At 46.6% G+C, this 21,408-nt stretch overlaps 1 protein-coding gene across 1 annotated transcript in view; it reads left to right on the forward strand.

The window, feature by feature from the left end:
- Positions 1–21,408, forward strand: part of GALNT13 (polypeptide N-acetylgalactosaminyltransferase 13) — a gene marked incomplete at its 3' end in the record, with an annotated part of 40,535 nt that overhangs the window by 14,292 nt on the left and 4,835 nt on the right. The window contains exons 7-12 of the mRNA XM_083865039.1: positions 76–246; positions 4,977–5,094; positions 8,796–8,976; positions 10,511–10,650; positions 13,843–13,941; positions 16,561–16,695. Coding sequence (XP_083721165.1) covers positions 76–246; positions 4,977–5,094; positions 8,796–8,976; positions 10,511–10,650; positions 13,843–13,941; positions 16,561–16,695 — 844 coding nt within the window. The remainder of the gene's footprint in view (positions 1–75; positions 247–4,976; positions 5,095–8,795; positions 8,977–10,510; positions 10,651–13,842; positions 13,942–16,560; positions 16,696–21,408) is intronic.

Below are 21,408 nucleotides of genomic sequence, written 5' to 3' on the forward strand. Positions count from 1 at the left end.
CTCTCCTGTTTCCCCTACACTTCCCACCATCCCCAAACACCACCCTAACCCCCAAATTCCCATTTTTTTTCCCAGGAAAACCGTGGTGTGTCCCATCATCGACGTGATCAGCGACGACACCTTCGAGTACATGGCGGGCTCGGACATGACCTACGGGGGCTTCAACTGGAAACTGAATTTCCGCTGGTACCCCGTGCCCCAGAGGGAGATGGAGCGCAGGAAAGGGGACAGGACCCTTCCTGTCAGGTCAGTGCCCCCCTTTTCCCAAAAATCTCCCCCGAATTCCCAACGTTCCGCTGCAGGATCAGAGGCAGAACTGCAGGGAAAGCCCAGATCGGGGCTTGGGAAAACCCCATCCCATCCTCTTCCCAAAGCACAGGAATTCCAAAGATTTCTGGTTGTGCAGGAGTTCCAAAGATTTCTGATTGTTCAGGAATTCCAAAGATTTCTGGCTCCTTCAGGAATTCCAAAGAATTGTGATTGTGCAGGAGTTTTAAGGATTTCTGCCCCTTCAGCTCCAGAGTTGAGGAATTCCGAAGATTTCTGGTTGTGCAGGAATTCCAAAGATTTCCGGCTCATTCAGGAATTCCAATGATTTCTGATTGTCCAGGAATTCCAAAGATTTCAGCCTGTTCAGCTCCCGTGTTCAAGAATCCCAAAGATTTCTGATTGTGCAGGAATTCCAAAGATTTCTGTCTCCTTCAGGAATTCCAAAGATTTCTGATTGTCCAGGAATTCCAAAGATTTCTGGTTGTGCAGGAATTCAAAAGATTTCAGCCTGTTCAGCTCCAGCCTTCAGGAATTCCAAAGATTTCTGGCTCCAATGTTCAGGAATTCCAAGGATTTCTGCCTCTTCAGCTCCCTCTGTTCATTTGCTGCAAACAGATTTTTATTACTGTTTTTTTTGGAATTAAAGGCAAATATTCCAAAGAACTTCTGAGCATTTTTGAGATTTGCATTTTACCCCGTTCCATCTTCTTCCCAAGGTTCAGGAATTCCAAAAATTTCTGCCTCTTCAGGTCCCTCTGTTAATTTGCTGCAAATAGATTTTTATTCCCATTTTTTTGAGATTTAAGGCAAATATTCCAGAGGATTTCTGAGCTTTTTTAAGCTTTGAACCCCAGTGATTTGCATTTAAATTCCTGGTTTATTGCTTGGAAAATGGGATTGATAACAAAGCACCCTGAGGGGAAAAATGATCCAAGGGTTTGTCCTGACCTCTTCCATTTTCATTTCTGGAATCACAGAGTGGAACCAAAGCTCTTCCAAAAGCTGAAATGGAGCTGAAAAGGGAATAAAAGGAATAAATTCCTGGCCATGAGATGTTTGCTCAGCTCCAAAAGCTGTTGGGGCTTCCTGCAAAACTCCAAAAGAAAACCAAAAAAGGTTTTCCCAAATGGATGGAATGGATTTAAATTTAAATTTAAATGGAAATGGGAAAAATTCCAGTCCTGGAGGTGGAGGGAGGGGCAGCTCAGGGATCAACCCAGGCAAAGAAGGGATGAAAAAACAGGAAACACCTTCCAAAATTCCCATTTGTGCCCCTGATTGTCCTGGAAAGGCAGATTTGGGGTTTGTTCCCAGGAAAAGCCAACAGACCCTGGGCTGTCAGAGGAGGGAATTGTTTTTTCCTCCAAATTTGATCCAAAATCTCCTCCCTGGGCCAGCAGCTCTTGATTAAAGCTCAGGTGTGCGTGGAAATTGGGAAAATGAATTTTCCTGAGGAGCTGCAGGGCCTGGCTGAGCTCCATCAATCCTGACTCTCCCCAATCCCTTCCCAAACACAGGGAATTTCCAAAGGAATGAAATCCCAGCTCTCATTTCCTCACCCTCAAATAGAACAGAACTCAAAATTAATCCCAGCTCAGACACTGAATTGACTCTTAAAATTGATAGAGAAAAAAACCCAGGGTTTGTTTAATTCCTTTTTTTATTATTATTATTTTCCCCATTAGTTTTTTGCTGGAATTTTTTGGGATTCTCTGGATAAAATGAGAGTTGGGAAGCAAAGGGGACAGAGGGACAAATGTCCACAATTGTCACCAAGAGCTGAGAGTGAAGGGTTGGTGCTTTAGGAGTCCCAAATCTCAGGTTTTAGTCCAGGAATTTCAGTTTTTGAATTTCAGCCAAAGAATCCCAGAATCATGGAATTATTCAGGCATTTCCAGCCCATTTTTATGGATATTTCCAGGCTTTTCCCTCAGTTTTTGAAGCTGAAGACACTCCAGGCTGGGATTAGAAATACTAAAAATACAGAATGTGGTCCAGGAAAGGTTTTGTGTAAATTAGGGATTGAGAGGGAAAATACCAGATCAAAAAATAGGAAAACCACAGGATTAAATATCAGGAATGTGTTGGGATCATGGAGTTTCCTGAGCTGGAAGGGACCATCAATCTCCCAAAAATCCCTCCCTGTGCCCGGGAACATTTTCCAAATGCTCCTGGAACTCTGGATATCATCATGCTACTGATTATCCTGATATTATATTAATATTTTAATTATCCATAATGAAACTTAGAGCTGATTGCAGTTAATGAACCCAGCCTGGGTGATGAACAGCAGGGGCTGAGGTTGATCCTGGTGCAAATCCTTCATTCCCAGACAGATCCACAGTGGTGTTTAACAGGATTTTGTGCTGGTGGATGCCTGGGATGGGATTCCTTGGGAAAAGCAGGATGAGGTGATGCCATGGGGGAGTTCCAGGGCTGGAATTCCCTTTGCCATCCCCTTTTCCTCTCCCATCATGAAATCCTGGGATTTGTGGATTTTCTGGGATGCAGCAAACCCTGGGATTGCTGTGCAGGGATGGGAGGCAGATGTTGCTTCCCAAATAAAACAGGATCATGGATCAACATATAAAAACAGATGTTGCTTCCCAAATAAAACAGGATCATGGATCGACATATAAAACAGATGTTGCTTCCCAAATAAAACAGGATTAGGTGATGATGAGAGTCACTCACAGTTGTCAAGTGATTCCACAGGGAGAAGATGCAGAACTGAGGGAAAAAAAAAAAAAATTTCCAGTTTAAAAACCACTTTAAGCCCTTTTGTCTTCTCAATATTTTGGTTTTCCCAGGAAAGCTCTGCAGGTCTGGCTGTGTCCCAGTAAATTCACATCCCAGGGAACAGCCCTGCCTGCTGCATTCCCATTATCCCAGGAGCTGGGCTGGGCATTAGGGCAATCCAAGTTATTGGATTTTCCAGTGTGGAACTTGGTTTTTAGGGAGGGATTTGGGAAGTGTTTGGTTTGAGGAAGCAAAGGACATTGGGAGAGACATTCTGGGAGAATCCAGGTCTGTGTGTCCAGTTCAGTTTCATCCTTCAACATTTGCTTCAGGCTCAGTCTTGGAAAAAAAATGGGAAATTTTATATCAAGCTGAGAGTGTTTCCATCCAGGGGGAGGAAAAAGGAGGAAGGAGAAGGTTTGGGTTGGGAAGGACCTTAAATCCCACCCCAATCCATGCAGGGACACCTCCCACCATCCCAGGGTGCTCCAGCCTGGCCTGGGACATTCCAGGGATCCAGGGGCAGCCCCAGCAAATGTGGGAATTGCAGCCCAGGCAGGAATTCCCAATTCCCAATGTCCCAGGCAGCCCTGCCCTCTGGCAGTGGGAAGCCATTCCCTGTGTCCTGTCCCTCCAGCCCTTGTCCCCAGTCCCTCTGCAGCTCTCCTGGAGCCCCTTCAGGCCCTGCCAGGGGCTCTGAGCTCTGCCTGGAGCCTTCCCTTCTCCAGGGGAACATTCCCAGCTCTGCCTGGAGCCTTCCCTTCTCCAGGGGAACATTCCCAGCTCTGCCTGGAGCCTTCCCTTCTCCAGGGGAACATTCCCAGCTCTGCCTGGAGCCTTCCCTTCTCCAGGGGAACATTCCCAGCTCTGCCTGGAGCCTTCCCTTCTCCAGGGGAACATTCCCAGCTCTGCCTGGAGCCTTCCCTTCTCCAGGGGAACATTCCCAGCTCTCCCAGCCTGGCTCCAGAGCCTCCTCCTAAGGGTTACTCCCCCAAATTCCATGGATTTGGAGCTGCTGGGATGAGCTGAGCCCCCAACCCCTTTGGGACATCTCAGAGTAAATCCAGGATTTGGGATTGAGTCCTTCCCTCCCAAATAAATCCCTGTGTCATTCTGAGTGCTGGAGGACAGGGAGCCCCATTTCCAGGGAAATCGGCCATGCCCACACAAATCCCTGTTGGAAGGATTTCTAATCCTGTTCACTGAGATTTTCCTGCTGGTTTTGATGCTGTTTTGGGCTCCCTCTGAGGCAAAGCCCAGCCCTGAAACTCCTCCTGAGCATTCCCTGGAGTGTGGCTGGGCCTGAGCTCCATGGATTTTGGGGAAAACTCCATGGATTTTGGGGAAAAGCAGGAAAATCCAGTTAAAATTCTCCTTTTCTAGTTATTTTCCATAGAATTCCTGTGTAGTGGAATGTGCTGTGAGTTCCAGAGTGTCCTTTAAAACTCCATTTTTCCCATTGAACTCCTCCCAAACATTCCTGATTGGATTTGAACTGAAGCCCAAATTCCCACCCACTTTACCCTCAGAATTCTCCAAAATAATCCCTGGAAATGGGAGCAACCCTGGAGTGTGAGCTCTGTGGATTTTGGGGGAAAAGCAGAAAAAAGCCAGTTAAAATTATCTTTATTTTTCTCTGGAGTGTGGCTGAGCCTGAACTCCATGGATTTGGGGGGAAAAGCAGAAGAAAACCAGTTAAAATTATCTTTATTTTTCTCTGGAGTGTGGCTGAGCCTGAGCTCTGTAGATTTTGGGGAAAGAACAGCAAAATCCAGTTAAAATTCTCTTTTTCTAGAATTTGCTGTGTGGTGCAATGTGTGAGGGCAGTGAAATGTGCTGTGAGTCTCCTTTAAAAGGTCTTTTTTTCTTTCTTTTTTTCTTTTCTTTCCTTTCTCCCTTTTTTATTTTATTTTTTTATTTTTATTTTTTATTTTTTTATTTCTTTTCCCTGTTTGTTTTCCCCCCAGGACCCCAACTATGGCTGGTGGCCTGTTTTCTATTGACAGGAGCTACTTTGAAGAGATAGGAACTTACGATGCAGGAATGGATATCTGGGGTGGCGAGAATCTTGAAATGTCCTTTAGGGTAATTCCTTTTTTCCTTCCTTTTCTTTCCCCCCTTAAAATTCCCTCTATTTCCCTGTCATTCCTTCAGGGAGCTCCTGCTTTAAACTTACCTGCAAGTCGTGGGTTAAATGGAATTTTTGATAATTTTTTGGGGAAAAAGCCTCATTTAGAGCATTTTGGGACTTAATGTTTTAATATTGAGGGATTTTTATTCCCTCCCAAAATTCCATATATTTTAGTCATTCCTTTATGGGAGAAACGAGGTGCCCAGTGGAAATTTGATATAAATTCATGGGAAAAAAATGAAATAAAAAATCTGTTTTTAAGGATTTTTGGGAATGGTGACGTCACAGACTTGCACGTTCTGGCTGGAATTCTGTGCCTGTGCCAGGGAAATTCCATTTCCTGCAGGAAATGCTGGTTTTCCTGCTGGGATAGCTGTGAGCCGCACCTGGAGGGAAATGCAGCCAGTGGGAGATCCAGGCTTGGATAAGGAATGGTCGGGAAGGATGTTGGGAGTGGCTCTGAGCTCCTCTGATGTTCCTGCACAATTCCTGGATTTAGTGATGGAATCACCCCCAGGATCCCCCAGCACCCCTGGGAATGCCCTTTCCCCCTTTTCCCTGCCTTTCCCATTCAACCAGGAGCATTTTCCTTGCCAGGAACCCCTCTGAAGTTTTTCAGATTTTTCCAGGGAAGGCCAGCTGGGAATTTGGAAGCTTTTCCAGGCCATTCCTCTGTTCCCTCTGCAGGAAAATCAAAGGTTTCACTTCCCCTCCTGAGCCTGGAGGCTTCAAATGAAGAGATTCCCACATTTTTTGGTAAAATTCCTCCTTGGATGTGCCAAGGCCCCTGTGCAGGAATTTTTTTCCCTGGTTTTCCATGTTTTGCAGGAGATCCCTGGAGTGCCAGGCTCTGTTAAAACATTCCAAATGTGCCTTTCCCACCCTAAATCAGTGAATGAATGGGATCAGAGATGGGAATAAATTGGGATATTGCTGTGGGAAGGCCAGGGAATCACCTGGTGCTCTTTATTGGGATTTAGAACCTCTGGAAGGGAAACCCAAGTGAAAATCCTGGGATATTTTGTGTGACTTTATCAGGGACATCAAAGGGTTCAAATCCCAGCTGAGGGAACAAATCCTAAAGGTTTGCTTTAGTCAAGGAAAACCTGATTTATTCCTAAAACTTACTGTTATTGATGGAATTACTGACATTTTTACTCTTCTGTTAAATTCTCCAAGTGACTTATTCCCACTTGGAGAACACCCTGAAAACTTGATGCGCAGAAAGGAATCCCTATGGCTGTGGAAAGGGAATTAAAAACAGACAAAAAAAATCCTTCAAGATTATTCCTTAGGATAATCCAGACAGGGCTGGGAAGGGGAATGTGAGCTCTGAGCGGGGTGGGATGGGATTTATTTGGGATTTCTGGCAGTGCTGGAAGTGCAGAAGGGACAGGGAGAAGGGGATTTGTGACAGGAAGGGTTAATTCCTTTAGAATCGAGTCAGAATCAGCTGGGAGAGCTGGGAATGTTCCCCTGGAGAAGGGAAGGCTCCAGGCAGAGCTGGGAATGTTCCCCTGGAGAAGGGAAGGCTCCAGGCAGAGCTGGGAATGTTCCCCTGGAGAAGGGAAGGCTCCAGGCAGAGCTGGGAATGTTCCCCTGGAGAAGGGAAGGCTCCAGGCAGAGCTCAGAGCCCCTGGCAGGGCCTGAAGGGGCTCCAGGAGAGCTGCAGAGGGACTGGGGACAAGGGCTGGAGGGACAGGACACAGGGAATGGCTTCCCACTGCCAGAGGGCAGGGCTGCCTGGGACATTGGGAATTGGCAATTCCTGCCTGGGCTGCAATTCCCAGATTTGCTGTGGCTGCCCCTGGATCCCTGGAATGTCCCAGGCCAGGCTGGATAGTGGGATTTAATGCCAACCTTCCCAACCCAAACCATTCCATAATTCCCTGGAATTTTTTGGGGTTATTCCATGCTCCCAGGTTGTCCCATGAGCACATCCCTGGTGAATATTTGGGGTTATTCCAAGGAATTATTTGGGGTCATTCCATGGAATGATTTGGAGTTATTCTGTGGAATTATGTGGGGTTATTTCCTGGTGTATATTTGAGGTTATTCCCTGGTGTATATTTGGGGTTATTCCATGGATTTATTTGGGGTTATTCCATTTGGGTTTATTCCGTGCTCCCAGGTTGTCCCATGGACACATCCCTGGTGTACATTTGGGATTTTTCTGCATTCCCTCCAGAATTCCTTGGCACTCCTGATCCCAAAGTTCCCTGAGGTTTATCACAGGGATGTTTTGCTGCTGATCCCACTGAACCAATTCCCTCCTGGTTCTGCTGGAATTCTGGAAATGGAGGGAGCCCTAATTAACTGACTCTGCCTTGGTTGCCATGGGAACTCAGGTCCTTGGCAAGGAGCTTTAATTCCAACATTGCACCAGAGCTCCTGCTTAAAACTCCCAAAAACTCAGGGATTTAATGCCTGGAAGTCAAATAATTCTAATCAAATAATCGAGATAAAAAGTTGGAAATAATAAAAATATTTGAAATAAATAATCGAAATTTAAAAAATTGAAATAAGCAGTTGAAATAAATATTTGAAATAAATAATTGAAATTAAAAAATTGAAATAAGCAGTTGAAATAAATATTTGAGATAAATAATTGAAACAATGACGGAACTGAAATAATTGAAATAATTGAAATAAATGTTTAACATAAATAATTAAAATAAAAAAGCAGGAATTGAAATAATTGAAGTAATCGAAATAAATATTTAGCATAAATAATTAAAATAAAAAACCAGAAGTGAAATAATTGAAGTAATTGAAATAAATATTTAACGTAAATAATTAAAATAAAAAGTGGAACTGAAATAATTGAAATAAATATTTAACAAAAATAATTAGTTGAAATTAATAATTAAAATATATAATTGAAAGAGAGAATTGAAATAGATAAGGGAAATCATTAGGATAAAAAAATTGAAATATTTAAATTAATGAAAATAAATAATTAAAATAAATTATTTGGACCCTCCTGGCTCCTTGGGAGGGGAGTAAAGCCCAGGCCAGAGGTGGAGCCCCATCCCTGAGGATTGAAAAGCTGTGGAATGAGGACATGGATCAGTGCTGGACGTGGTTAACATTGGACTCAATGATCTTGGAATCTTGCTCCCACATTGGACACATTGTCTGAAAATTCCCTGAAATTTTCCCTTCAAATTCCCTTGAAATCCTCAATAAATTGGGTGGGGACACAACTCACAGCCCATCAACCCCTGCAGGATTTGGGGCTGTTTTCCTTCACATTTTCCACATTCCCACTGCAGATCTGGCAGTGTTGGGGCTTCCTGGAGATCGTCACCTCTTCCTACATTGGACACATTTTCTGAAAATTCTCTGAAATTTTCCCCTCAAATTCCCTTGAAATCCCTTGAAAAATTGAGTGGGGTCACAGCTCCCAACATCTCAGTCCCTGCTGGATTTGGGGCTGTTTTCCTTCATGTTTTCCATGTTCCCCTTGCAGACCTGGCAGTGTTGGGGCTCCCTGGAGATCATCACCTCCTCCCACGTGGGCGAATTGTCCGAAAATTCCCTGAAATTTTCCCTTTAAATTCCCAATAAATTGGGTGGGGCCACAGCTCCCAATATCTCAGCTCCTATTGGATTTGGGGCTGTTTTCCCCACGTTTTCCCCGTTCCCATTGCAGATCTGGCAGTGCGGGGGCTCCCTGGAGATCGTCACCTGCTCCCACGTAGGGCACGTGTTCCGCAAGGCCACCCCCTACACCTTCCCGGGGGGCACCGGCCACGTCATCAACAAGAACAACCGGCGCCTGGCCGAGGTCTGGATGGACGAGTTCAAGGATTTCTTCTACATCATCTCCCCGGGTATGGCTGGGTTTGGGGTGGGCTCGTGGTCTGGAAGGATTCCTGGAAAAACGGGGAGATGGGAATGGTGGGAGGTGTCGTGGAGTTGTTGGGGTTGGAAAAGGTCTCGGAGATATTTTGAGTCCAACCATTCCCCAGTGTCACATCCATGGGGCTGGGAAATCCCTGCAGGGATGGGGATTCCACCTGAGCCCCTTTTCCTGATGGAATTGTCCCAAATGTCCCCCCTGAGCTCCCCTGGCCCAGCCTGAGGCCGTTCCCTCTCCTCCTGTCCCTGTTCCCTGGAGCAGATCCCAAATCCCCCCCGGCTGTGCCCTCCTGGCAGGGAATTCCAGAGAGGGAAAAGATCCCTCTGGATCCTCCTTTTCTCCAGGCTCAGCCCCTTCCCATCTCCCTCAGGAATTCTCCAGCCCCTTCCCAGCTCCCTCAGGAATTCTCCAGCCCTTTCCCATCTCCCTCAGGAATTCTCCAGCCCCTTTCCCATCTCCCTCAGGAATTCTCCAGCCCTTTCCCAGCTCCCTTTAGGAATTCTCCAGCCTTTTCCCAGCTCCCTCAGGAATTCTCCAGCCCTTTCCAGCTCCCTCAGGAATTCTCCAGCCCTTTCCCAGCTCCCTCAGGAATTCTCCAGCCCTTTCCAGCTCTGTTCCATTCCCTGGCCACACTCCATCCCCTCAGGGTCTCTCCTGTCAGGAGGGGCCCAGGTTATCCCTAAAATCCCCAGGGGATCAGTGGGAAGGACAGCAGAGTCCCAGCACGGAGAGCAGGAGCCCATTGGAGCAGAACACCTGGAATTTTCTTCCCCCCCTGTGGCAGGGAGTGCCCATGGCCAGGGGCTGGGAGGAGCTGCCCAGGGAGGGTTGGGGTGCCCATCCCTGGAGTGTCACAGGAGGTGACACTCAGAGCTCTGGGCTGGGGACAAGGTGGGTGTTGGTGTCCCAATGGACTCCATGACCTTGGAATGCTTTTCCAGCCTCAATGATTCCATGAAAACCCGTGTCCTGATCCTGCTGATGCCCAGCCAGGTCTGGCTCTGTTCCTGCTCCTTTGGGATCTTTTGTGGTGGCTGGAGATGGACACAAAGGGTGGGAAGAGCCATGGGATGCTCCAAGGAAATCCAGCTCAGGTGCTGGCATTGGATACTTCAGAGATCCAGGGGCAGCCACAGCTTCTCTGGGAATCTTTTCCAGGGTCTCCCCACCTTGTCAGAGTTATTCCTGTCAGGCAGGGAAAAGTGGTTTGTGAAAAATGTGGAGAGATTCTTTTATTATTATGGAGTATGAAGAAATCAAGGAATTCTGTGGTCCTGCCTCTCTGGATTGACAAAGGGAAGAAAAAGGATCATTTTCCGATCATTTCACTCAGCTCCATTAATGGGTTAATTAATAAATTACCCCTTGCACACCTCCCTGGAGGGGCAGCCTCTCATCCCTCTGCTCCCAGTCCCAGCACAGGATTGGAATTGAGAGGAGCTGGAGGCAGCTCCGGGATTTTCCCCGCCCAGGGATGTTTGATGGCTCCTGTCTCACCATTCCAGGCGTGGTGAAGGTGGATTACGGAGACGTTTCCATCAGGAAAGCCCTGAGGGAGAGCCTGGGCTGCAAACCCTTCTCCTGGTACCTGGAGAACATCTACCCCGACTCACAGATCCCGCGGCGCTACTACTCCCTGGGAGAGGTACGGGGTGTCCTGCCTGGGAGACCGGGAATCACGGAAAATGGGAACCCCACAGGGCCGGGAGGGCAGGAGAGCAGGAGAGAAGGGAAACCAGTGGAGGAAAGCAGTGGAGAAAGGGAAACCAGTAAAGGAAGGAAGCCAGTGGAGAAAGGAAACAAGTAGAGAAAGGAAAGCAGTGGAGAAGGGAAACCAGTAGAGGAAGGAAACCAGTAAAGGAAACCAGTGGAGGAAACCACTGTAGGGAGAGGAAACCAGTGGAGAAGGGAAACCAGTAAAAGAAACTAGTGGAGAAAGGAAACCAGTAAAGGAGGGCAACCAGTGGAGGAAGGAAACCAGTGGAGGAATCCAGTGGAGAAAAGGAACCCAGTAGAGAAAGGAAACCAGTAAAGGAAGGGAAGCAGTAGAGGAAGGAAACCAGTAGGGAAAGGAAACTGGTGGAGAAAGGGAAGCCAGTAAAGGAAACCAGTGGAGAAAGGAGAACCAGTAAAGGAAGGAAACCAGTAGGGAGAAGAAACCAGTGAAGGAACCCAGTGGAGAAAAGGAACCCAGTAGAGGGAGGAAACCAGTGGAGAAAGGGAAGCCAGTAGAGAAAAGGAACCCAATGGAGAAAAGGAACCCAGTAGAGAAGGGAAACCAGTAAAGGAAGGAAACCAGTAGAGAAGGGAAACCAGTAAAGGAAGGAAAGCAGCTGAGAAAGGGAAACCAGTAAAGGAAGGAAAGCAGTAGAGGAAAGAAACCAGTTGGGAGAGGAAACCAGTAAAGGAAACCACTGTAGGGAGAGGAAACCAGTGGAGAAAGGGAAACCAGTAAAGGAAGGAAAGCAGCTGAGAAAGGGAAACCAGTAAAGGAAGGAAAGCAGTAGAGGAAAGAAACCAGTTGGGAGAGGAAACCAGTAAAGGAAACCACTGTAGGGAGAGGAAACCAGTGGAGAAAGGGAAACCAGTAAAGGAAACCAGTGGAGGCAGGAACCCAGTGGAGAAAAGGAACCCAGTAGAGGGAGGAAACCAGTGGAGGAAGGAAACCAATGGAGAAAAGGAACCCAGTAGAGAAGGGAAACCAGTAAAGGAAGGGAAGCAGCGGAGAAAGGGAAACCAGTAAAGAGAGGAACCCAGTGGAGAAAGAGAAACCAATAAAGGAAGGAAAGCAGTGGAGAAAGCGAAACCAGGAAGTAAAAGAAACCAGGGATTGCAGGAAACCAGGAAGAAAAGCACATCAAGAATTGCAGGAAACCAGGAGTGGAGGAAACCAGGAATTAAAGGGAATCACTCTGTGCAGGAAACCTGGAGTACAAAAAAAAACCCCTGCAAGTAAAGCTAGAACTGGAAAGCAGTAAGTCCAGGAAACCAGTAACTACAACAAAGCAGCAAGTAAAGAAAACCAGTAAAACCAGGGCAGCAAGGGGTGCAGCAAATCAGTAAATAAAGGGAACCAATAAATAAAGGAAACCAATAAGTAAAGAAACCAATAAGAATAGGAAATCAATAAATAAAGAAACCAGTAACTCCAGTAAACCAGCAGTACTGAAAACCAGTAAATAAAGGGAAATCAGCAATGCAGAAAACCAGTAAATAGAGGGAAGCAGCAGTACAGGAAAGCAGTAAATAGAGGGAAGCAGCAGTACAGGAAAGCAGTAAGAACTGGAAACCAGTTAGTAAAGAAAACCAGTAGGTGCAAAAACCCAGTTGTCCAGGAAAGCAGGAGGTGTCCAGAGCCAATGGATCCATTCCCAAAGGGATGAGGTGGCTTTGGAGCTAAAACTCAGGTCCTGAAATTCTCTCCTTGTCTCTTATTCCTCTTGATTTCTTATTCCTCTTTATTTCTGTTTTTTTAAGTCATTTTCAAGGAGAAGTTGCTGTTCCAAACATGTTCCCTCTCCTTAAAAATCTCCTTTTAAATCAAGTGTCTAATCCAAATGTTCACCAGGCAAATTGATCTCCCAAATGGAGCAGGAGATTGGAAAAGTGAAGTTTGGGGTTAATATTTTGACACAATCAAAATGCAGCCCTTGAGAGAAACCTTCCATCATCATTTACCGCTTAGAAAGAGACTAAAAATAGCTTTTTTTGGATTGTTTTTTTCAAATAAATGTTTGTTCACTGAATTGTTTTCCAGCTTGGAGCTGAGGATTTCTGATATTCCTGGTAATCCCAAGGTTCTGGTGCCACCAGGGGCTGGAATGTCTTTCAAAATCAACAAATTTAGTTAAAAATATTGTTCCTACGCTGCCTTTTAAAAAGCTCTGGAATTGATTGATTGGATGATGATGGAATAACAATCCTGGAATAACACTCCAAGGAAATAAAATAGCTTTTTTTTTTTTTTTTAAATTTTATTTTTTGACATCTAGAGAAGTGATTTCCCATTGAAATCTGCCATTGTAGGCAGGAATAAAAAGCGCTGGAGGATTCCAGGTTTAATCCTGCCAAAATAAAGGGAAATTGGGGGGGGGTTTCCAGCCAGGAAAGGACTTGTCACGGGAATGTCAAATAAAGTGGGATCGTGCCACGTTGTCAGGCTGGAAAATGGGATGAGGGAGGCAGAAAATAGTGATGAAAACACCTGCCTGGTGCAGGGTGGCCTCAGTTTCCATGGGAACAGCAGCTCAGGAATTAAAGCCCTGCTTGGCTCTTCCAGTGGAGCAGGAAAAGGGAATTGCTGCCTTAAAGCAGCAGAGAAATGGAGAAGCTTTAAGTGCATTTTTTTTTGGGCATTTTCCTGCCTTTCAGAAGAGATTTGGGCAGGGTTTGGTCCATCTGAGCTGGAGCAGCAGCATTAGGCCATAAATGATCCGTGTCCTGCCCCGGGTGGATCCTCCTGGGCTCAAATCCAAGGAAATAAATGGTGTAAATCAAAGGTGAGCAGCACCAGGCCTCAAACTGCGTCTCCCAAGTGGATGTTTTGTTGTTTTCTGGGATGAACAGGGAGGAAAATAATGGAGATTTCAACAGATTTGAGATAATCATCCTGAATTCTCTCATGGACATGGAATAGTGAGAGGCCTTTGGAGCCACTTCCAACCCAAACTATTCCAGGATTGTTTGGGAATGGGATCTGTTCACAAATTGCAAATTTCTGCACAAATTCCATGACTATTTGGGAATGGGATGCAATTCACAAATTGCAAATTTCTGCACAAATCTGGCAGGTGCAGGGGATATTTTAAGGAATGTTTCACCTCTTTCCTTTCTCCAGATCAGGAATGTTGAAACCAACCAGTGCTTGGACAACATGGGCCGCAAGGAGAATGAAAAAGTGGGATTTTTCAACTGCCACGGCATGGGAGGGAACCAGGTAAATAAAAACAGGGAAAAGCGGCTGATCCCTCCAAGAATTCCTTTTGGAATATTTTAGATCATCTATTTCAATTCTCTTTTAATTTTTGTGTGAAGGTAGCATCAAAATAATCAGTGAAAATTACAAAATATTTTTGATTTTGAGCTTGAAGGATTTTAAGAGGGTTCAGCCATTTCTTTCAATTTCAGCTCCAAATTTTGGGGCAATGTTGGTGCATATCCATGGGAAGTATCCCATGAATATATTGAATAGAATCCTGCTGTCATTTATTAATAAATTTAACATTCCAGACATGAACATCAGGAAATTCGATCGGGAATTTGAAATTATTTTCATAAAAATGAAATGGGCAGGAATTTCCAGGAACGTGGCTGGATCCATCTGTTCTGAGTGTGTGTAGGGAAAATAAATATCCAGGATTTTCATGGGAGTGGAATTCCGATAGTTTCATTTGGAGGGGCTGGAAAGGGAGTAGAACAGTGGATGGAATTCTTGGTCTTCTGACCAAAACTCTGCCTTAATTAGAATAAAATTTGCATATCCCAGTGGATATTCAAATTAGCATGGCTGCTCCAGATGGGGCTGGGGATGTAAATCATGATTAAGGGACTTTTCAAAGCATATTTTCAATTAATTCCGTTTTAATTAATTATAATCTTTGATTATTTATGTGTGGAATTTTCCGGGGGGTTGGTGCCAATTCTGGTATTGCAGACACTGCTCCTGGCCACATTCCTGGTGGGAAAGGCTGGGATGCTCCGTGTTCCCAGCCCGGATTTATCCCGGAGCTTCATCCCAGCTCCTGCTGCCTCCTCCTGTCACCTCCTCCATCCTCACTGGAGCTTGGCCCCATCTCGTTGTTTTTTGGGATGGAAAACCTTCCCCTTCCCCTGAATTCCAATAGATTTCTCCAATAAAAACCCTTTTCCTTCCCCTGAATTCTGATGGATTTCTCAAAAAAGAATCCTTTCCCTTCCCTTGAATTCCAATGGATTTCTCCAGTGGAAAACCTTTCCCTTCTCCTGAATTCTGATGGATTTCTCCAATGTAAAACCTTTCATTTCCACTGAATTCCAGTGGATTTCTCCAAGGGAAAACCTTCCCCTGAATTCCAATGGATTTTTCTAATGTAAATCCTTTCCCCTCCCCCTGAGTTCCAATGGATTTCTCCAATATAAAACCTTTCATTTCCACTGAATTCCGATGGATTTCTCTAATGTAAAACCTTTTTCTTCCCCTGAATTCCAATAGATTTCTCCAATAAAAACCCTTTTCCTTCCTCTGAATTCTGATGGATTTCTCAAAAAAGAATCCTTTCCCTTCCCTTGAATTCCAATGGATTTCTCCAATAAAAATCCTTTCCCTTCTTTATTTCTGATGGATTTCTCCAATGGAAAACCTTTCCTTTGTTCTGAATTCCAATGGATTCCTCAAAAAAAATCCTTTCCCTTCCCCTGAATTCCAGTGGATTTTTCCAATTGAAAACCTTCCCCTGAATTCCAATGGATTTTTCTAATGGAAAACCTTGCCTTGAATTCCAATGGATTTCTCAAAAAAATCCTTTCCCTTCCCCCAAATTCTGATGGATTTCTCCAATAAAAAACCTTTTCCTTCCCCTGAATTCCAATGGGTTTCTCCAATTGAAAACCTTTCCCTGAATTCCAATGGATTTTTCTAATGTAAAACCTTTCCTCTCCCCTGAATTCCAATGGATTTCTCCAATATAAAACCTTTCATTTCCACTGAATTCAGACAGATTTTTCTAATGTAAAACCTTTCCCTTCCCCTGAATTCCGATGGATTTCTCTAATGGGAAATCTTTCCCTTCCCTGAATTCCGAGGGATTTCTCCAAAAAAATCCTTTTCCTTCCCCTGAATTCCAATGGATTTCTCCAACGGAAAACCTTTCCCTTGCCCCAAATTCTGATGGATTTTTCCTATAGGAAACTTTGGAATTCCCCTGAATTCCGATGGATTTCTCCAACAGAAAACCTTTCATTTCCACTGAATTCCGATGGATTTCTCCAAAACAAATCCTTTCCCTTCCTCTGAATTCCAATGGGTTTCTCCAATTGAAAACCTTCCCCTGAATTGCAATGGATTTCCCCAATAAAAATCCTTTCTCTTTCCCTGAATCCCAATGGATTTCTCTGATGAAAGGCTCCAGCTCCTGAGCCATCCCATGGTCCCTCCCAGGCTGGGATTCCCATCCCTTCCCACCCCTGTGTGTGCTCCAGGTGTCCCTCCCAGGCTGGGATTCCCATCCCTTCCCACCCTGTGTGTGCTCCAGGTGTCTCTCCCAGGCTGGGATTCCCATCCCTTCCCACCCCTGTGTGTGCTCCAGGTGTCTCTCCCAGGCTGGGATTCCCATCCCTTCCCCACCCTGTGTGTGCTCCAGGTGTCTCTCCCAGGCTGGGATTCCCATCCCTTCCCCACCCCTGTGTGTGCTCCAGGTGTCCCTCCCAGGCTGGGATTCCCATCCCTTCCCCACCCCTGTGTGTGCTCCAGGTGTCTCTCCCAGGCTGGGATTCCCATCCCTTCCCCACCCCTGTGTGTGCTCCAGGTGTCTCTCCCAGGCTGGGATTCCCATCCCTTCCCACCCTGTGTGTGCTCCAGGTGTTTTCCTACACGGCGGACAAGGAGATCCGCACGGACGATCTGTGCCTGGACGTGTCGCGGCTCAACGGGCCCGTCCTCATGCTCAAGTGCCACCACCTGAGGGGGAACCAGCTCTGGGAGTACGATGCCGAGGTACCCCGGGGCCAGGGGGGTGGGCTGGGGACAATCCCAGTGTCCCTGAGGCTGGAAAACCATCCCAAGGTCATGGAGCCCCAGCTGGGACCAATCCCAGCCCAGAGATCTGAGTGTCACCTCCAGGAATTCCCAGGACACCTCCAGGGATGGGATAAATTTGTTTTTCTAAGGAAAGTGCATTTTTTAGGGTCAGAATAATGTTGCAGGAAGGTTTTGCAAGCAGCTCCTGTTTCCAATTCCAATCCATGAAGGGAAAACCTGTGATAGAACCTCATTCTGTCCTCCTGGGACACTCCAGGGATGGGCACCCCAAACCTCCCTGGGCAGCTCCTCCCAATCCCTGTCCAGCCTTTCCATGGGGAAATGGAAATCCTCTTGATGTCCATACACACACACAGAGATTCCAGTTCCAAACCAGCTCCCAGAGATTTCCATTCACACTGAGTGCCTCCTCCAGGAATTCTTGGGACACTCCAGGGATGGGCCCCAGCTGTGTCTGATCCCCACCTTGTCCCCAGCCCAGAGCTCTGAGTGTCACCTCCAGGAATTCCTGGGACACTCCAGGGATGGGTAAATTTGTTTTATAAGGAAAGTGCATTTTTTTAGGGTCAGATTAATGTTTCAGGAAGGTTTTGCAAGCACTTCCTGCTTCCAATTCCAAAAGGGAGATCATGGAATTGCCCAGGGGGGATGGAGATTCCCTTCTGGGAAAAGCCTTTGGGGTTCTGGGCTTCAGGATCCCAGAAATGAGGTTGGAGAAGAGCCCCGAGGTCATGGAGTCCCAGCTGTGCCCGATGCCACCTTGTCCCCAAGTGCCACCTCCAGGAATTCCTGGGACACTCCAGGGATGGGCACTCCAAACCTCTCTGGGCAGTTCCTCCCAATCCCTGAGCTCCCTTTCCATGGGGAAATTCCTGCTGCTGTCCACACACAGAGAGTCCAGTTCCAAACAGCTCCTGGGGAAATCCTCCTGGGATTCCCCCAGTTCTGTATTTCCATCTCCCTTTACAATTCCCACAGGGATTTCCATTCACACTGAGTGTCACCCCCAGGAATTCCTGGGACACTCCAGGGATGGGCACCCCAAACCTCCCTGGGCAGTTCCTGAGCTCCCTTTCCATGGGGAAATTCCTGCTGGTCCAGTCTGTGGTGGGAAAAGCCCTCCCAGGCCATCGAGTCCAAGCTGTGCCCCATCCCCATCTTGTCCCCAGCCCAGCCACCTCCAGGAATTCCTGGGACACCTCCACCCCTCCTGCCTGGAAGGCTGGGATTCTTCCAATAAAATACTCACTGGGAATGTGCTGATTTTTCCCTAAAATTGAGCAGAATTTCCTGGGAATTGTGTAAAACCCAGCTCGGCCATGAGATGGAGCTCCTAAAGCAGGAATACTCCATGTGTTTGTGGCATCTCTTGTTCTCCTGGAAAAGATCCCATTGCATTCCCTATCCCTGCATTTATTAATTCTTTTTTTGTCAATTCACCTTGGAATATTCATATTTCAGCTGCCCCTTTTCCCTTTCATTTCATTATTGCCATTAATTATATATTTATTAGTGTATTATTAACCTCCAAACATTCCTAATATCCAGGATTTTTTTTTCCCCAAGCAGACAACCAGTTGTGATATTCCAATTGTTATTTTTTTCCCAGAGAAACAATTACAGGATATTTCCTGAATCCCTTGTATTCATTCATTTGATTTTTCCAGTGGAATTACAATGATTTTTTTCCTTCCCTTGCTTATTCAGGAATTGCATGGAGGGATGTTGGGTGGTTTTAGGAATTTTTAGGACAACAGGACACGAAATAATCCTAAGAAGGGATTTCTCTGAGGGATTTTAATGGAATTTTCTATGATTTCCTGCTATTATTAATTCTTCGTATCATTTTTTAATTTAATTTGTGGTATTTAAATATCGAATAAATTCCAGGCTCTCAGGCCTGGTGAATTCCTGTTGTGACATCCAGGAAAAACCTCTGGATGTGGAGAGGGATGAAATCCTGGGATGTGACAGGCACGAAACAATCCAGGGGAAAAACTGAGGTTGGAAATGTGTCACAGCTGATAGGAAGGAGTTTATTTCCTTGTGGAAGGATGCTGATGTCAGGGTTTATTCCTGACAAATTCCTCAGGGTTTATTCCTGACAAATTCCACTCCTGACAGATCCCTCAGGGTTTATTCCAAGGCTGCCAGAGCTCCAGGAGTGTTTGGACAACACTCCAGGGACAAGGTGGGATTGTTGGGATGTCCTGGCAGGGCCAGGGGTTGGATCAGTGATCCCTATGGATCCCTTCCCACTCAGAATTCCATGATTTTTTCCTGGATAACTCCCATTATTTGTCCCCAATCCCGGTGTCTTCCATGCAAAGCTGTGGAATTTCCATCCAGGGAGAGCTGAGGGGCTGCACAAAAAATGTTCCTTGGATCACTGACTGCACTTTCCTTCTGTCTCCCCTTCCCTCAGTATTTTGGGAAATGGGAATATAACTTTGAGGTAAGTCTGGTGCAATCCCTGAGCCAAATCCCAGCCCCTGGAATAGCTCCTGTAGCAGTGCCCTCACTCTGTGCTTCTCCAGAGCTGCTAATCCAGCATTCCAGAGCTTCCCGCCCCCTGAGCCAGCCTGGAGAGCTGGGAATGTTCCCCTGGAGAAGGGAAGGCTCCAGGCAGAGCTGGGAATGTTCCCCTGGAGAAGGGAAGGCTCCAGGCAGAGCTGGGAATGTTCCCCTGGAGAAGGGAAGGCTCCAGGCAGAGCTGGGAATGTTCCCCTGGAGAAGGGAAGGCTCCAGGCAGAGCTGGGAATGTTCCCCTGGAGAAGGGAAGGCTCCAGGCAGAGCTGGGAATGTTCCCCTGGAGAAGGGAAGGCTCCAGGCAGAGCTGGGAATGTTCCCCTGGAGAAGGGAAGGCTCCAGGCAGAGCTGGGAATGTTCCCCTGGAGAAGGGAAGGCTCCAGGCAGAGCTCAGAGCCCCTGGCAGGGCCTGAAGGGGCTCCAGGAGAGCTGCAGAGGGACTGGGGACAAGGGCTGCAGGGACAGGACACAGGGAATGGCTTCCCACTGCCAGAGGGCAGGGCTGCCTGGGACATTGGGAATTGGGAATTCCTGCCTGGGCTGCAATTCCCACATTTGCTGGGGCTGCCCCTGGATCCCTGGAATGTCCCAGGCCAGGCTGGATCACCCTGGGATGGTGGGAGGTGTCCCTGGGCATGGCAGGGGTGGATTGGGATGGGATTTAAGGTTTTTCCATCCCAAACCATCCCATCAATCCATGTACCAGGAAGAGCCTGCTCAGGTTCCCCTATTCACGTTTATCCCCACGTGAAGAATCTTCTGCTTTGGATATTTCACATCCTGTAAACACCAGAGAGAGAATTATAAGTCTTTTACTTCTGGACCTTTGCTTTCCCTGGAAGGATTCATGGACAGGAGGGAACAGGGAGTGCTGATCCGGAGTGATCCAGCCCTGCTGTCCCTGCCTCTGACTCCAAGTGACATTTTTGGGACACTTGGCCTTGATATTTTTAGTGGCTCCTTTATCCTCATGCCACTTTTTCCATTCCCAATCCAAAAATGTGGGAAAGGAGCAGGTGAAGGGTTGGGATGTGGGAAGATCATTCCAGCTGCTCCAGCCCTGGGTATCTCAGGGATGGGGTGGGAAGAATTTAGGGAAGTGGAAGATCCCCTTCATCTCACCCCACCTGGAACTGGTGCCAGAGAGGAAAAGCTGGAATTGTGGTTGGAAAAAAAAAAAAAAAAAACAAACCAACAAAAAAACAAACTCATAAATGTTTAACGAATTCTATTTTTAATTGGGTAATTCTCAAATGGGATTTAGGATGGTTTGTGCAGGAAAAACCTGATTGGTGCCCAAATCTTTCCAGTGGGGAATCACGGCAGTCCAAGGGGTTGGAGGGGCAGGACTGGGAGCCACAATCCACTCTGGATCATGGGAATGGTCTCAAGAACAGGGAGGAAATTTTGGGATATTTCTTCTAGGAAGACCCCCATCTCTGCCTGGATCTTTCCAGTAGGGAATTGCAGCAATCTAAGGGTAGGGAGAATGGGATTGGGAGCCACAATCCACTCTGGATCATGAGAATGATCTCAAGAACAGGGAGGAAATTTTGGGATATTTCTTCTAGGAAGACTCCCATCTCTGCCTGGATCTTTCCAATGTGGAATTACAGCAATCCAAGGGTAGGGAGAATGGGATTGGGAGCCACAATCCACTGTGGATCATGAGAATGATCTCAAGAACAGGGAGGAAATTTTGGGATATTTCTTCTAGGAAGACTCCCATCTCTGCCTGGATCTTTCCAGTAGGGAATTGCCGCACTCCCTGATGGATCATGGGAATAGTCTCAAGAACAAGGAGGACATTTTCCATGGAATCAAATCCCACTCCCTGAATTCTCCTCTGGCCATTCCCTCTTGTCCCTGGAGCATTCCCAGCCCGTTCTCCACCAGCAATCCCCAATTTATCCCTGCCATTCCCACCACCCCGGGCCATTCCTGCTGAGCATTCCCACTTTTCCAGAGGCACACATTCCTGCACATCCTCACGCAGCATTCCCGCTTTTCCATAGGCACACATTCCTGCACATCCTCACGCAGCATTCCCGCTTTTCCAGAGGCACACATTCCTTCCCATTCCCGCTTTTCCAGAGGCACACATTCCTTCCCATTCCCACTTTTCCAGAGGCACACATT

The sequence above is a fragment of the Zosterops lateralis genome (genome assembly GCF_965231275.1).
Source record: "Zosterops lateralis genome assembly, chromosome: 7".
NCBI lineage: Eukaryota > Metazoa > Chordata > Aves > Passeriformes > Zosteropidae > Zosterops > Zosterops lateralis.